This window comes from Platichthys flesus, chromosome 13 (genome assembly GCF_949316205.1).
Source record: "Platichthys flesus chromosome 13, fPlaFle2.1, whole genome shotgun sequence".
NCBI lineage: Eukaryota > Metazoa > Chordata > Actinopteri > Pleuronectiformes > Pleuronectidae > Platichthys > Platichthys flesus.
The window spans coordinates 21886395-21903570 of NC_084957.1; the positions used below are offsets into that span (position 1 = coordinate 21886395).

General features: G+C 39.7%; 1 protein-coding gene across 1 annotated transcript; it reads right to left on the bottom strand.

Moving 5' to 3' along the window:
- Positions 1-7451: 7451 nt before the first annotated feature.
- ndufa10 (NADH:ubiquinone oxidoreductase subunit A10) lies at positions 7452-15146 on the bottom strand. Its single transcript, XM_062402879.1, has 10 exons — positions 14991-15146; positions 13531-13699; positions 13051-13266; positions 12759-12845; positions 12396-12517; positions 11253-11332; positions 10966-11020; positions 10768-10853; positions 10338-10446; positions 7452-7622 (listed from the first exon to the last, which is right to left on the bottom strand). The coding sequence occupies exons 1-10, from the start codon at positions 15063-15065 to the stop codon at positions 7554-7556; spliced, it is 1068 nt and encodes a 355-aa protein (XP_062258863.1). The 5' UTR covers positions 15066-15146; the 3' UTR covers positions 7452-7553.
- Between the last annotated feature and the right edge of the window lie 2030 nt (positions 15147-17176).

Below are 17176 nucleotides of genomic sequence, written 5' to 3' on the forward strand. Positions count from 1 at the left end.
TTTACCTGGAAAAGTTAACTTCATACAATTTAGGCTTAGTATAGGTTTTCGTATTGTCTTTCTCTGCCAGGAAAAGGATATAATGTTAAAGTGTTGAATCACCAGTTCACAACTGCTCAAATTCACGGAATCATACGAAACATATAGACAGACGAATTCTGTCTAGAGTAGTAACTCTTGATTTATAATCATTTTACTCACCACTGACATTACTGAGGCAAATTAACGATCAGCAGCATCAGAAAAGTCTTAACTCTCACTCATGGTTATTGTTTAACTGTATTAAACCCAGTCACTAAGTTTGTATGACGTCTTTTCAGTTTGACACTGGAGCTTTGAATGCACATACGTTTGTACAGGATCTGTATATCTATCTATCTAACTCTCTGTCTATCTAACTCTCTAATTCTCTATTTATCTAAGTCTCTAACTCTCTTCCTATCTAACAATATCTATCTGTCTGTCTGTCTGTCTGTCTGTCTGTCTGTCTAATATATCTATCTATCTATCTAACTCTCTACCTATCTATCCTTATATCTATATATCTATCTAACTCTCTACCTATCTATATATATCTTTCTAACTCTCTAATTCTATATGTATATATCTATCTAACTCTCTAATTCTATATGTATATATCTATCTAACTCTTTAATTCAGTAAGTATATATCTATCTAACTCTCTGTCTATCTATCTGTCCCGATCTCTCTATCTCACTTTCTCTCAAAGTGAGACTTATATTTGACAGTGTTTTGAATTCAGAAGCTTGCGATTGAGACTTTCCTAAAGTCAGAGATTGTCCTGTAGTTACTACAGATGTTTGTATTGATTCACATATTGATTTATTTATGCTGTTTTGATCAATGTATTGGAAGCGGAAAAGAAGGGTCCAGCTGATAAATCATCCCTCGTCAACTTTATGAACGACGGAAGCTGGATTTCCGTTTTGGGGTTTCATTCCCCAACACAACGTCTCTGCCTCCAGTCCAGAGCTACCAACCTGTTCTGTGAAGTTTTCCACCTCTCCCCTCAGACCTCAGTGTTACATTACACCAGACAGGAAACTGCGCCAGCCTCACACTCCCCATCCTCCATTAGCTGGATGTGACTGCAGCTCACTGCTGTGCTGTCAATTATTCACAGCGCCTTTGTCTGAGTCGGCCTGATGACCTGGCGCTGGGAGTGCGAGCAGGCAAGCTCCTTTCAGCTGCTGGCAGGCGTCTTGGCCTCCACTTTCTGCTGACTGTCCACGCCAAGACGGGTTGATTTCTTACTTTGTTTCCCTTTGACTGACCCGTGAAGCACTTACTCCTATTTTCTTTCTTCCTTCACACTAAACTCAGACCCTTTTTTTGTTGATGTAAATCACTTTGGATTGGATGGGCAGTTAATTAAAAAATATATATTTTAAAGGTTCAGAGCGTAAGATTAAGGTGAAAGGGATCTTTTGGCAATAGAGATTAATTCTGTCAGGCTCCGTCGCCAAAAGATTGGAGATGAAATATGTAACAACTCACTAAAATATCTAAACAAACTTTTTTTAGGCCAATCACCTGTCCAGAAAAAAGACAAGGACATAGCACTACTCTGGTACATAAAAAAAGCATATTGAGAAATAATATAATATGGGATATAATATGTAATAATTCTGCATTAAAATGTCTATCGACCGATATTATATATTTTGTTGATAATGGCCACACCCAAAGAAATCCACAATTTTTACTCAAGGTAAAGAGGCGGTTTATTTGGTCGCCTTTAATCTGCATTTCCTTTTTACCAGCAGCTATGTCCAACTCAGCTGTAACTTTCAGTGACTAATGACGAAGTGGTAGCCAGTTGACCAGTCGGCTGTTTTTACCCTCCCCTGTTTGTGAAGGTCATTCGTAATGGATCACGACTATTCATTGTCAATTGCTGCGTGATGTGAATAAAACTTGAATATTTTACCTCATTGGCGAACAGGATTTGTGCTTTGGTAATTTCAGGTACACTTTCATCAGCACTGGTGGTGATGACCACAGCTCCCATCCTGCGCTGCCTCACAACGTCAAACAAGGTTTCTTGTTACTGTTTTGATTGAGAGACCCCTAGTGGCCAAAGTTACACATTATGCTATAAAGTGCTTTTCCTGTAGTGTTCGGACAAAATATCTTGAGATCCTATTTGAGTTTGGGTCAGTTTTGGTCACATTTGCCGGGATATCTATTTGATTAAGCAGAAAACATATATCAGACACAGAAATCAGGATGCTTGTCAGGCTCAGTTAACTCTGCATATTCTCCCTGTCCATCCATGTCAATGAACCATCAAACTCATTTTGAAGCTGCTATTTTATCGTCACAAAGTTGCATTGTGTTGCTTTAAAATACATGTGTATGTTACGGCAGCAGAATGGAATGAAATATAAAAAGCAAATTTAATTATTATTCTTTCTCCCGCTGGCTTCAGGTTACTCCTCCAACTCGATCGTTTCTCACCTGTTCAGCTCTGAGGGCAGTCTGAGCTTGTTATAAGGGATGTAACCGTCTCCAAGACCTGAAATATAGAAGCTCCTCACACAGAATTCCTCTCCACTGCTCTCAGCGACTTCCCATTCAACACGGAGAACTTTGATCTGTCAGAGAACACTCTGACAGAACCCCCCTCTGGCTTGTTTGTGGCACTTTGGGTCTCAAGTGTTGGAAAGGGAATAACATCGCCTTGGTGGATGGCATAACGTTCATCAACTCCCAAAGTTTACAGAGGCTGAACCAGCTCTGTGTGCTGGAGGGAGACGTCTCTATGGCTGTGAGTTTGTTCTGGGCTCATAACGCCCTCGCTGTCCTGGAGAGCAGAACTTTAAAGAACCTGGAACATCTTTGTTCACAGATTGTAAATTAAGTTGGACATGTCTCCAACTTCTACCACCATCCACAGATGAAGCCAAAATATCTCTGATACGAATGCTTCCATTTTTCCTTTGGAGACTTTGAGAAATGCGTTCAATTCATCCCCAGTCAACTTAAACTATCAGTCATGAAACTGCACCCCGTTATTATATCATCTAACAACTAATTAAAACCAGGCTCATCAGAGACATAAATGACAGACATTTTGTATGTTTGATGGGTCTTTTTACATTTTTGTCTGGTCCATGTCCCATCCAATAACCTGGAGGAGACAAGTTTATGACCAATAATCTAGCCAGCCATCAGGGGGCAATTTAAATGATTCAGTTTCCTCAGGGTGCAACATTGTAGAGCTAGACAGATATTGATTTTTAAGGCCAATGCCAATATTGGGCCATTAAAATGTTGGTAGTTTTATTTCAGCTGATATTTATAAAAAACGATTCCTAAGATGTTGTTCTCAAAGCCTTATGACTAAGAAATTAAATCAAGGCTCAATGATTTACAGTTTCAACAATACTTGCACATCTGTAATGTTTCTGTAGAATAAAAGGTTTTATCTCCATAAACATAAACACAGATAACAATTTATCTATGACAGGCTCATATCGATTCACTAATGATTTGGTCCTACTCTTTAAATATTTCTGGGCCAAATAATATAATTCATTTTGAGCATTTTTGATGAGATAATTAAGATAATTTTCAATTCACTACAGGTGGGAGGGTTTAGATTCATAATCATGATTAATGATTATCGCAATCAGCATTTCCTGACACAGGACAAGAGGAAGAACATTTAGTTTTAGCTGAAAATGTGTGAATGGAGACATTTGAGAGATCTGGAGGCAGATCACTGAAGTCTTCTTCATGATTTATATTGCATAGATTTTTTCAAGAGTTCGATCCCCCAAGCTGGGGGAGAAAAGTTAAGTTTTGTCGGCAGCACCAGCGTTGTCCGTGTCTCCTGGAAAAAAACAACTTGTTGTTCTGCTGAGGGGAGACCAGGCAGGTTGTTGTCTCCAGTCTGGATTTACAGATTGTGCAGCTTTGATCGCTCGCTCAACCGGCTTTTGCAAACGCATCGAGCCACTCGCAACTCACATTAATTAAGGGATTATGCAAATCGCTTCTACAGCATCACATGAAAGCTGAACTTGAAATCTTGTGTTTTCTTTCTGAGTTAAATTGTGTTGAAAACAACAATTTGTTTTCAACAACAGTTAAATTGTGTTGAAAACAACAATTTAACTCAAATAGGCTGTTCATCAGCTGATCAAAAGTTTAAGACCACAGCCTTTAAAAGCCCAAATCTGTGCAAAAATTTGGATTCCATGTAATTTCCTGTCAAGTTATCACACTGTGAAGATCTCTTGATGGCAAAGGCAAAAAAGCTCACCATCTTTGATCGTGGTAGGATTGTTGAACTGCATAAACAAGGCCTCTCACAACGTGCCATAGCTGCTGAGGTTGAACTCAGTAAGACAGTCATTTTGCATTTCTTAAAAGATCCTCAGGGTTATGGAACAAAAAAGTCAAGTGGTAGACCCAAAAAAATCGCACCGGCGCTGAGCCGTAGGATCCGAATGGCTGTCCGTCAAGACATGGGATGATCCTCGTCCCAAACTAAGGCCATTACTGGTGCTGACTGCAGCCCAATGACCATCAGACGGCATCTGCGAAGGAAGGGCTTCAAAAACAAGAAACGTCTTCAAAGGCCAGGTCTCCTTCAACGCCACCAAATTGCCCGTTTAGACTTAGCAAGGGAGCACCAAACATGGGACATTCAAAGGTGGAAGAAGTTTTATTCTCTGACGAGAACAAATGTAACCTTGATGGTCCTGATGGCTTCCAACGTTACCGGCATGACAAGGAGATGCCACCTGAGATGTTTTCTAGGCGGCACAGTGGAGGGGGCGCCATCATGATCTGGGGTGCTTTTTCCTTCAATGGAACAATGGAGCTCCAGGTTGTGCAGGGGCGTCAAACAGCAGCTGGCTATGTGGAGATGTTGCAGCGGGCATCCCTCATGACTGAGGGCCCTCGTCTGTGTGGTAACGACGACTGGGTGTTTCAGCAGGACAACGCTCCAATTCACAATGCCCGTCTGGTCTGACCAAGACTTTTTTCCAGGAGAATAACATCACTCTTTTGGACCATCCTGCGTGTTCCCCTGATCTTAATCCAATTGAGAACATTTGGGGATGGATGGCAAGGGAAGTTTACAAAAATGGACTTCAGTTCCAGACAGTGGATGCCCTTCGTGAAGCCATCTTCACCACTTGGCGCAACATTCGCACTAGCCTTTTGGAAACACTTGCATCAAGCATGCCAAAACGAATTTTTGAAGTGATCAAAAATTATGGTGGAGCAACTCATTACTGAGTCAGTTTTTGACACTTTAATTTCTGTTTTAGGAGTTTTTTTTTTTTTTTTTTAGCTGTGGTCTTAAACTTTTGATCAGCTGATGAACAGCCTAGTTCAGTTCAATTGTTGTTTTCAATAAATTGCCTTCTCACAACTTTTGGGCTCTTGTTCCCATTTCTTCTTATTGCATTTTGAAACTCTTCTTATAACCTTCCTAAGATTCAACAGTGCAAAATGCAGATTCATGCAATTTTTTAACTGGTCTTAAGATTTTGATCAGGAGTGTATTAAAAAGACAGTGAAACAATAGATTCCAAAGGTCTTTACAATGGTGGCAGCTGCTGTTTAACATTCACATCAATTGATGATTTGAGAGAACAAGTTATATTTATACAATAAGCTCATAGTTATTTAATTTGAACATATTTCATGAACTAAAGGAGAGATTGTAACATCGAGCAAATTTTTTAAGTACTAAAATGAGATTATCATTAACACAATAATAATTTCCCTGGTGGGGTTTTTGGTTTCCATCAGTAATAATCAATTTCGTTCCGCATTAAATATGTATTTAAATCCACGTCATCTAAATCTGAGATTTCTTCCACCAGATTGACCTTCTCAGCTGCCATAGTTGCAAGGCTTGCATATTACAACAGTTTTCAATACGCTGCCTTTAACATTTGAATAAATGTTTTGTCTGACTTTGTCAGGGGGAATTCCAGACTAGCTGCTGGGGGATGCATTATGCTTATGTGATCCAGTAGACTTTGCAAACCTTTTATATAAAAAATAAATAAATAAATAAAATACCTTCTAGAGGAAAGCAACAGTCACAAAAATCAGTATTAATGCCCTAAAATATGCATCAGCCCCAAAAATTCATTATCGATAACATAATCATGAAATTACAAATTTTCCAATTTTTAACACTAAATATTTTAAAATTCGTTTAAATGTACATAAACGAATTTGAAATGGACATGTGAAATGTGGGATGTGTTGCGATCTGTTCTCAGTCTTGTTCAGCTGGATCAGTGTGGGAGCTGTGCACCAGCCTGTTGTGATGAAGAGGAAGCTGAGCCAGATGATGAGGACTCACTTGAGTGAGATCTTCACTAAGATCTGACAGCGGGAAGCAACACGTCACTGGAGATTTAGCCCGATTCCCCTACATTCGCGGCTGAGCCCAGTTTATTCCCGTTAGGGTTAGGGTGCTGTTGATCAATTCTTGATTACAGCTCCGGCCCCTCTCAGAAAAAGGAACACAAACGAATCAAGTCTTTCAAAGAATAATGGCTCTGGGACTGGTCCTTCAAAATAAAAGTTAAGGCCAAATAAGTAGACCTAACAGAAGCCACACGCTCTTGAACTTTGAGAGGCTGAAAGCTCGCTGAGAGATAAGTAGGCGGATGTCAGGAGGAAAAGTAGGGTGATGTTAGGAAATGGAGAGATGTGTCAACTATCTTATCTTATGAAACACTGTTGCTCCTGATGTGAGTTTTAACTGATGATAAAAAACTTAAAAGTAGCTTTGGATAAAATCATTTGCAGAAAGAGTAAATATAAATGTAGCAATACATGTTCAATTTTAAACTTTGAATAAACCTTCACTATCTTGGGAAAACTTTGAGAGCCTTCTTTTAGCTTTGGTAAGCATATATAAACAATGAAGCAACAGGAGAGAGCGTGGCCTAGGGGATAGAGCGGGTGTTCTGCAACAAGAAGGTTACTGGTTCGATTCCCACTCTTTACCATCTGCATGCCAAAGTGTCCTTGGCAAGATACTGAACCCCTAAAATGGCCCCTCATAAATGCTGAGTGTTCTTAAAATGTAAATCGCTTTGGACAAAAGCGTCAGCTAAATGACATGTAATGTAACTATACAATTTCTTTAAAATTAAACCAGCTTGATTAAAACGTGGTTCAGTGCCTGAATATGGAGACAGTTTCCTCTTTCATAACGATTTCCTGGGAGAAGAGTGGAACTGAGTGATAGTCGCAGCATCAATTGTCAGAATCAGGTCCAGCAAGTTGAAGAGTAAAGCTGAACAGTTAAAAATACTTAAAAGTTGCTCGATAAAGCTTAGAAGCTGTTGATAACATCACAATGTAAAATGTTTATTAATGTATTCAATAACTCCTCCCTACCTCCTCCTGTGGAAACTTGTAAAACAAAGACAAGACATTAATTAGATTCAAAATTTATTCTTTTAATACATACATGTTATTTGGGATGTAAAGCAAAGGACGACTGGATCAAAACGGTTCAGAGTTCGGACCTGTGAACTCCTTCACTTCAGCCAGATGTATTTGTCTCCAACATCTGCATTATATCCAGGAGAGTACTTCTTCCCAGGAAGCTACAAGGATAAAAAGGCAGAGTTTATTAACCAGACTGAAGATTAAAACCAACAGTATCAAATGAGTAACTATTAATACTTAATATAAAGACTTTGATTTACAAGCATAATAGTGTGGATGTTTATTTTAATCAGCAGGGAAGCGCTCTGTTTAGAAGGTTTAATAAGTTAAGTAATGAGTAATCAACTATCAAACTCTATTTTTCATTATTTATTACTATGGAATCTGCAATGCACCAGTGCTGCAAATATCCTCGGTGACTTTTAATCTGTTGGTTCAAATGTGCAGAGGAACATTGCGCCGCCGCGTGTCACAGTTTCTCATTCTCTCCATGGAGATCCAGGCTTACGACAAAATGTCGGGTCACAGCCCTCTGCAGCATAATGCAGCTTGATTTTTGCAGCAGGGGGGACAAAAAAAAAAAGGGACCCCAGTCAATAAACAGAAAAGGTCAAACCCAAATGTTTCCCTCCAAGACTGATGATACCAAAAGCCCCGCAGAATATTCCACATCTGACATTTGCCTTCTTGTAACTATACGAGTCGCTCAATATTTCAGCGCAAGAAAATGATTTCAATCATGCTGACAGTGCTGCACAGGCTTTGTATCACAGAGGGTGGAGGAATAAAAGGAAAAGGAACAGTATGGATCGACTTCGACAGAGGTAGGATCCTCGATAATGTGAATTTTTTTAATAAAGTGTTCTACACAATAGAAGAGATAAGTTATCACCGGATAATTACAAAACGCCAAACAAAAGGGCAGTGTGTCCGCCAGTAATGACAGGACTTCCAACACAGTCGCACACTCTTGAACTTAATGAGCATAAAGAACTCTGTGTGAGCTGAGGACTGTTCACATCCACAATACATCACATGCACAAGTGTCTCAGACCTCAGCAGACTTCACGAAGGAAGTTATCAATAATCTGCGACAACGTAAAATAACTACGAAATAAATTAAATAAATCATATGTATAAATTTTGCTATTTTCATATACTAAATAAGATGGACAATGCATCCTCACTTCTTCACTCTATTCAGAAATGAAACCAATACATCCTGGATAAGAACGCTGCCGTCTTGTGCCTATGACATCGTTTGCAGCCGATAAACTCACTCAACCAATCGCAACGTTTTACCCCGTTTTTAATAGCATCAAATAATTAAAACCAAAACGAAAAATACTCCGAAACTTGTATTTTGACTTTTTAGTTTGGTCCATGTCCAATATGCTAACATGGAGGAGGTGGGGTTTATGACCTACACTGTGGCCAGCCACCAGTGTGGGGAATTGAGATGATTTGGCTTCACATAGGGGAGGAGTCATGTTGTCCATCTTAATTTGTTGTCTATGATGGAGAGGTGCAAGCATCTTTGTTAGAAAAACAGTTAAGAAAACTAATGTTTAAAACAAACACATGTGCATCTTTCTCTCTATGCTTTATTGGAACAGAATGTGTTGGTATATGTACTTAAGCGGGACAACTACCAACAAGGTTATGTTTTGATCTATTTGTTTGTGAGCAGAATTACTCCAATACTCCTCTAGTGAATTTAACTGTTGTTTAATAAGGGGACTGCAGGGCCTTGGCGGAGATTTGCACTCTACTGAGTTTGAGTTTGGATTCGTTATAATTGGATGTTTGTTTGTGTACCTCTGTGATGTGAGGAAACTCAGTTTAATGTGAACATCTTAATATGTTTGGCAACTCATGGAAAAGGGGACATTTTCCTGTGCTGTGACCATATCTTTAGTGCTTAATATGAAATGTAGCAGCATGTATCAAAAACCATTGAGGAAAACACTGAGGAGTATAAGGAATAACAGGGTTAGACATTTCAGTCCATCTCCATGGAAACACACTGTCCTCGAGTCCCATTCCGTCCTGCTGAGAGGAAGGTTTTTTTCTCTCCATTTTTCACTGGGTGTTTCATCGTGGGAGCTGCTGGATTCTATCTGGAATATTGTCAGGTCGCGATTTTGATGTTAAGTGCCATGAGATAATGTCTGTTGTGATTTGTCGCTATGCAAATAAAGCTGGATAGAATTCCTTCGTGCTCCTGCAGCCATCAAGTGATGACAGTGAAGATTTTATCATATGTACGACTAAAACCTTCAATGACACTTAAAAATCTTTGCCTTTGTGACCACAGTTTAATATTCCTGCACGTTGCTGCCACCAACTGTCGAAAAAGCGGGATAGCCTGCAGCAGGAATGGGCACTCACCAAGCAATCCATGACGATCACCATAGCAATACTGTTGAAGAGCTCTGAACTCATTGTCAAACATAACACAGCATGCGAACTGACCGAGTGTCACTGACAGCAGAAACATCACTGATGTGCTACAGTGAATATTCTTCTGCTGTGTCTAGTGAGGATTCTGATCACAGTCGTTCTCCTCTGACCTCGTAATTCAACAACACGTCACTGTCCACAGAACTGCAGAACACACCGAATGTTTTCTGGTTAAATGTTAGACAAAATCCCAGAAAGTTACAGAAATACTCAAACCAGTTTGTTGGTGGCAAACAATTACGTGACCGTCACCAATATCATGTTGTTTTTTTCCATTTTGCTGTTTAATAAGAACTTTATCCTAAAGCTGGGGGTTGGATGTGTTGTGAAGACGCTATTCACACAATGACAAAACTAAAGATATGAAATGACAGTGAGGCTGCCAGGTGGAATACATAGTCTCAACCTACCGCTTTATAAGAATAGTATTTTTCATCGTAGTCGTGGGCCCCGATGGTTATCTCTGGCAAGAACCTAGGTATATGGGTCAGAGTTGCAACCTGCTGTTTGTCTTCGACGCTGCAAAAAAGAGAGAATAAAACAAAGAGGAGAAGAGAGATTAAGAAAGAAAAAATTTTTGAAAAAGCTTCTGCAATATGTTAAAAACCTGCTCTGCAGAATAGATTAACTGAGCATAGCACACAAAAGGGTAATGAGAGCAATTAGAGCTAATTTGCATTTTCAGTTCTCTATATAATTCACATCAGGTTGAGAGACTGAGAGTGTAATACAGTGTGAATTGTGCAAATTGTATGAATCCAACTTCACCTGTGGGACCAATGCTCCTTTGTGTAATTTGCATTTTAATGTGATAAAGTGCGAAACTCATGAGGAACTCACAACATCCTCATGTGGTGGTAGGTGACGTCATCCTGATCCAACCAGGGACCTTTCTCAAACTTCAAATCATCGATGTCTTCTGCCATCTGTGGACGGCACACAGTAAATAACTGGTTTACAGAAATTGATGATAAGTTTTATGGTGTAATTAAACATAGAAATCATTCTTCAGGCAGCTAACGTCCAATATTCTCTTACCTTTTCGATATCTTGGGCTTGGGTTGTATCGTAAGCGAGAACTTCTGATGTTTCACTGAATTACAATAAAACACAGGCAAACACTCAATATTTCGCTTTTTTAATACATTTTTCATTTGGTCCATGTCTAAACCACTTATGTGGACTAGTCGACGAGACCTATACTACAGCCAGCCACCAGGGGAAGATCCAGACGTTTGTCTCCACTTTTAGGGAGCTGACATGTCATCCATCTTTACAGTCATTACATTTGACAGTATCTCTTGAATTTGTCAAGTTTTTCTTACCTGATTTTGGGTAGAAAAGACTTCTTGTATCCATCCTCGATGCTCTTCAAGTATGTCAGAGGAACACTCTGAAGATACGCCTGAGAATAAAGAGGTTTAATCGAAATTAGTGAACTATTGTAAGCCTAAGAACCCAGAATAAAACATCCCACTAGCACCAGTCATCACTGATGAGTGTGTTCAATCGTCTGAGGTGGCTGCTACAGTGTTAATTTTGTTGACGAAGACGATGACGAAATATATTCGTTAACGACCCTTTTTTCCATGACGAAGACGAGACGAAGACGTAACGAAAACAAATCTTTAAAAATAAAAACTATGACGAAATCTATTTTAATTTTCGTTGACGAGACGAAAATGTTGGTGGATGACTAAGTCACAATAATTTTTAAAACATCATCGTATCAGGCCGTCATGAAGTATCAGGAGCGGGCGAGTGACTGTGTCTGTGTGTGTCTGTGTGTGTGTGCGCCCCAGATAGCGCGTTCACGTGCCGCTCAGTGACTGACTGCTTCTTAACTATGGAAACAGTGAAAACACAGAGTTTCTCTGGTCTCAGCTGATCTGAGATCAGCGCTGCAGATTTTGATCAAAACAGAAGCTGCAGTTGGTTTGTACCGAGCTGCAGTATCTGTGTTCGCCTCCAGTCTGACCTGCTCTCACTTTTTGTTTTCACATTTAAAACTAAATATATACTTTTAAGCTATTAGGTTGCAGCTATATGTTTTTATAGAAAAGGAGTTTAATGTGGCTATTAAATGTGACTAAAACTAGACTAAAACTAAGAAGGATAAAAATGACTAAATGTGACTAAAATGGAATTCGTTTTCGTCGACTAAAACTAAACTAAAATGTAATTTGTTTTAGTCAACTAAAACTAGACTAAAACTAAGAAGGATAAAAATGTCTATATATGACTAAAACTAAAATGCATTTTCGTCAAAAGACTTAGACTAAGACTAAATCAAAAATAGCTGCCAAAATTAACACTGGGCTGCTACTTGTATTACGGTTACTGTTCCAGTGAGAATAATCTTCCCTCTATTGAAGGTTAATGAGCAGGATGTAGATATTTGACATCATCACTATGTCTTACAGATATGACTGTGTATGGTTGTGTTTTCAATGAGTTTGTCGCGATACCTTGCTGCTCTGTTTCAGGTTCTTCTGCACCTCCTCAGCTGGCAGGTCCACATAGAGAACAAGATGGGGAGGCAGGAACTCAGAGATACTAATGCCCTTCACCTCATTGTAGTGCTGCACGCCTGCATCCAAGAAATGTGTAAAAAGAACAGTATGTTGTGTCCCACAGTTTGTTTTTCTTATACACATGCAAACTAAATTTAAAACAGAAAATAATTAGGAAAAAACTGCTGTCTATATTCTGGTCCACTGAAATAAAGACAATTTTGTCTAATACTTAATTGACTATGTATTTTCTAGGTTTAATGGGAAGTTAAAGACTATTTGTCTGCATCTTTTAATAGTAGTGACACTGAGACTCACACTCCTTTCGGATGTAGCCCTCTGTGAACATGGCGTCCAGGAAGACCATGTCACTGAAGGGGGATCGCTCCAGGATCACTCCTTGGCCTTAAACACAGAGAATGATGCCGTTAATACACTTTAAATCCCTTAACAACAAACAGGAAATATTATTACTAAAATGAATCTGTCAATAGCATTAAATTAATGCATGATAATCACAAATATGATTTTAAAACCAATACAAATCTAATGTTTGCCATGTAAATTTGTTAAATTGATCACAGGAAAGAACAAACTGTGTGAGTGATACCTGTGGTAAGCAGGTGCTCGATGGCGTCAGAGTACTGCAGCAGCCTCATGTTGTACATCCACAGCTGCAGCCTGTAGCTGTTCCCATCAGCAGCTTTGGGGTCTGTGTAGAACTTTTCCAGGCTGCACATCCCATTGAAGTCAACAGAGAGAGGCTCCTTCTCTCCCGTCATCTTGTCCAGGTAGAACGTGTCAGGCTCAGGCATGTAGTGCATCCCTGCAGATACAATTATATGTTACTGTAGGCACCACTATCTCCCATATTCTCCTCCAACTGAAATATCACAGTAGCTCTGGCCACATATACCAAGAATCAAATTATTTACCTTCTACCAAGACAATCAGCTGTACATTTCCCCCAATAGTGCCAGAAAATATCGTTATTAGGGTTAATGTTATATCCAATATCGGCTGGGGCATAATATTAGCCAGTATTAAATGATTGAAGGGAGAGTTTATCAATCTGCCGTGAGATATTTACCCAGCTTGTCAGCCAGTTTCTGAGCCACCGCTCCTTTCCCTGACGCCAAGTTTCCATCCACAGAGATGATTTTGCTGAATCTGTTAAACCGAGGTGTTGTCCTTTCACCCAGTGCGTACGACAACCAGCCATAACGAAGGGTTCTCACGGAGCTTGTGTGAACACCTGCCTGGATGACAAAGAAACACAAAACCCACTGAAAACAAGATGCCAACAACCACTAGTATACGCCTCATTGTAAACATAATCAACCAGAGAGAAGTGTAGATTCAACTTCACGTTGTTGACAGGTATTGTCTTGTTCTATAATGAAGAATATTTCTAATATATTGTCCATCCCCCATGACATAAATGAGAGTAGATAACCAGAGCCAAAGTAAATGACAACTACCTGCACTTTAGCAGTGATTATGAAATCAATGGCTGTTTAGGCTACATTCTCTGTTTGATTTATATTTAGATTTGATTTAAAAAAATCAACTGGGACTACTTATAGATATCAGACAGAGGACGACAATACAAAAACAACAATGCCAAATATGGCACAGCAGTGTAAATATGTGAGAAATTATATTTATAAAGCACCTTTGAAAACCAAACTTACAAGCTGCTGTACAAAACAATTGTTGAGATAAAATAAAAGAAAATAACAGTAAAACAACAGAAGAATAAAATGGCACAGAAACAAAAACAGTGGAACCATAAGGACTATACCAAGTGAAGCTATTTACTTAATAAATACATGAACAGTTAACGGACTGTGCAATCATTATAAGGGGAAACAGTTCCAAAGGGTTGGGAGTCATGATACAAAAGGTCACCTTTAGTTCTTAATCTGAACTTGCGGATGGTCAGAAGATAAGATCTCATTGTGTGCAAGGGACACAATCATTCAGAATATAATGAGGAGCCTGCCTGTGTGGTGTTTTATATGTAATTAGAGGAATCCAGAAATCTCTTCTACATTGTATGGGTATTCAATGAAGAAGTGTGACCTGTGTTAATGTCAGGCTTTTGCATTTTGGACCAGTTGGAGCCGAGACACAGAAAAGCAGTTACAAATTGTAGATAAAGGTTAGAATAGCCAACTTAAAATGTGATCAACGGCGTAAATGAACTGAGGAAAAGAATAGGCCTGACAAGAAGCTAAACATAACATCTATCTGGATGAAGTTCGCCAGCAACACATCTGGAGGAGGTACGCGGTGTGTTGGCTGTTAACGAGATTACATGTGACGTTGATAATGAAACATTTCACTACTTCAATGTCCTGTCAGCTGTAAATAGACTGTGACAGACGTATTATTATTAGAAACAAACAAGTGAGTGTCTGGGTTGTGGTTGACAGCTTGTGATGCTAACGACCGGGAGGCTAACTGTTAGCTTAGCTTGTCCTTGTGAAATTGAAACGTTGTAGGAGGACAAATAACGATTATATTCTCCGCATTTTCCATCATCACCTTTTGAGCAGCCGTCACTGCTTTGAGAGCAGCGGCTCCAGACGGGATGACCAAGCGAGTGACCCTCAGAGCCATGATCCAACTCCAGAGACACAACCTCCCGACTGACCCAGGAATCTGTGCTAGCGCATTGGGCGACTGAATTATACGTCACAGTCTGGCCTTTGGCAACTTCGGTCTCATATTAAATGCGTCATATCGTGTCCAGTCACTTGCCTGAATTTATTTCTTCCTTATGAGGCAAACTTATTGTTTTAAACAGCAAAATTATCAAAGTAAATACCAATGCAAACATGTTACTATTTGGTCTGTAGATGTATGAAAATGTACATATGTATAAATATATATTGGCTTGTTTTAATCATTTATATTGGAATTATTATTACATATATTATTTGTGCCTTATAAACAATATAGAGCACAGGTAAAACCTATTTATCGTTGTATGAGATCCTTATTAATTAATTCACTTTCTTTCTTTGTCCCTATGTCCGTGAATTAAGCATAGCAACTGAGGAAAAAAAACAATAAGGCAAACAAAATAACTTAATAAATGTTTCAGACTCAGCATGAAATATGTTATTAAATGTAAAGAATCATCACAATCTTGACTGGAATCTTCTCTGATGTGAATCCTAACAATGTGTGACATCTCAGTATATCAGGTAGCTGGAGAAGTTTGGTGGAGATCCTGATGATTAGACCCTCAAGAGCTGATTATTACAGTAATGCGCCCAACAGAGGGTTGTATCGTCGCAGTGTTATTTGCAAACATGATTGGAGAGTTATGAGACTGTCTTTCAGTGTGTGTGAAGGACGATGTGCGCCGCAAGACGATGTGTTCCGCAGGATGATGTGCGCTGCAGGACGATGTGGGCTGCAGGATGATGTGCGCTGCAGGATTATGTGCGCCCCAGGATGATGTGCGCCTATGTGAGCAGCAGGATGATGTGTGCGCAGATGCGTGCAGCAGGATGATGTGTGCAGCTGGCTGATGTGCGCCGCAGGTTGATGGGGGCCAAAGCTCTGGCTTCTTCGCTTTGGGTTCTTCGCAACTGGCGCATCGGTTGCCTGACATTTATGAATCAGAAACTTGTCCATGGTTGAGTTTGTTTACTGATACAGTTTGTGTGATTTTAATAAAGTTGTAATTGCAACGTCATGGTCTTGTGAGTGTAGTTGTATGTGTGGCTGGGAGCGACTTGTACACGAATAATGAATAAGGCTGTGTCTCTCAGCGAGTGAGCGTGGAGGGGGGCGGAGCCACAGGACCGGTGCGCTATCTGGGAGCACACACACACTCACTCACTCGCCCGCTCCTGCTACTTCATGACGGCTTTATACGATGATGTTTTAAAAAATTATTGAGACTTAGTCAACCACCAACATTCTCGTCTCTTCTTGTCAACAAAGGTTAAAATAGATTTTGACATAATAAAATATGATTTGTGGTGCAGGATGATGTGCAGTGATATTTTGCCCTGCATGATGATGTGCGCAGCAGGATGATGTGCGCCGCATGATGATGTGCGCTTCAGGATGAAGTGTGCAGCAGTTTGATGTGGATGATGTTGAAAAAAACATTATTGAGACTTAGTCAACCACCAACATTCTCGTCTCGTCTTGTCAACAAAGGTTAAAATAGATTTAGTCATAATTTTGACTCACAGTATTATGGGACAAAGTGCGTCCCTTTTCAGCTCAATACCGGACGGGTGCTTTCGTTTCTAAATACGGGACGATTCCGTTTTTCAAAGGACGGTTGGCAACCCTACGTCTACTACACGTCTCCATTTTCTCTTGTTGGACATAAATTATATAAGCTAAAATATACTGGATATGGGCACTGCCCTCTTGGACTTTTGATATAATTTGGAACCAGAGTCTGTGCAGTGGTCAATGAAGTGTGAAGTCCCTGTATAGAAGTCCTGCGGATACACATATTGGACAAATTGATTTGAGTGCATGTCACTGCTCAGTCTCAGTTCTCAGTCTGGAGGCTGCATTTGGATTTGGATTTGTAGTTGTATTTATATAGCGCTTTTCTAGTCTTGATGACCACTCAAAGCGCTTTACACTACAGTTTCACATTCACCCAATCACACACACATTCATTCAGTGCATCTATCCCAGCACTTTGTTATTTGAAGACCAACTGCTTCACAGTGGTTGGACTGGGCCATTTC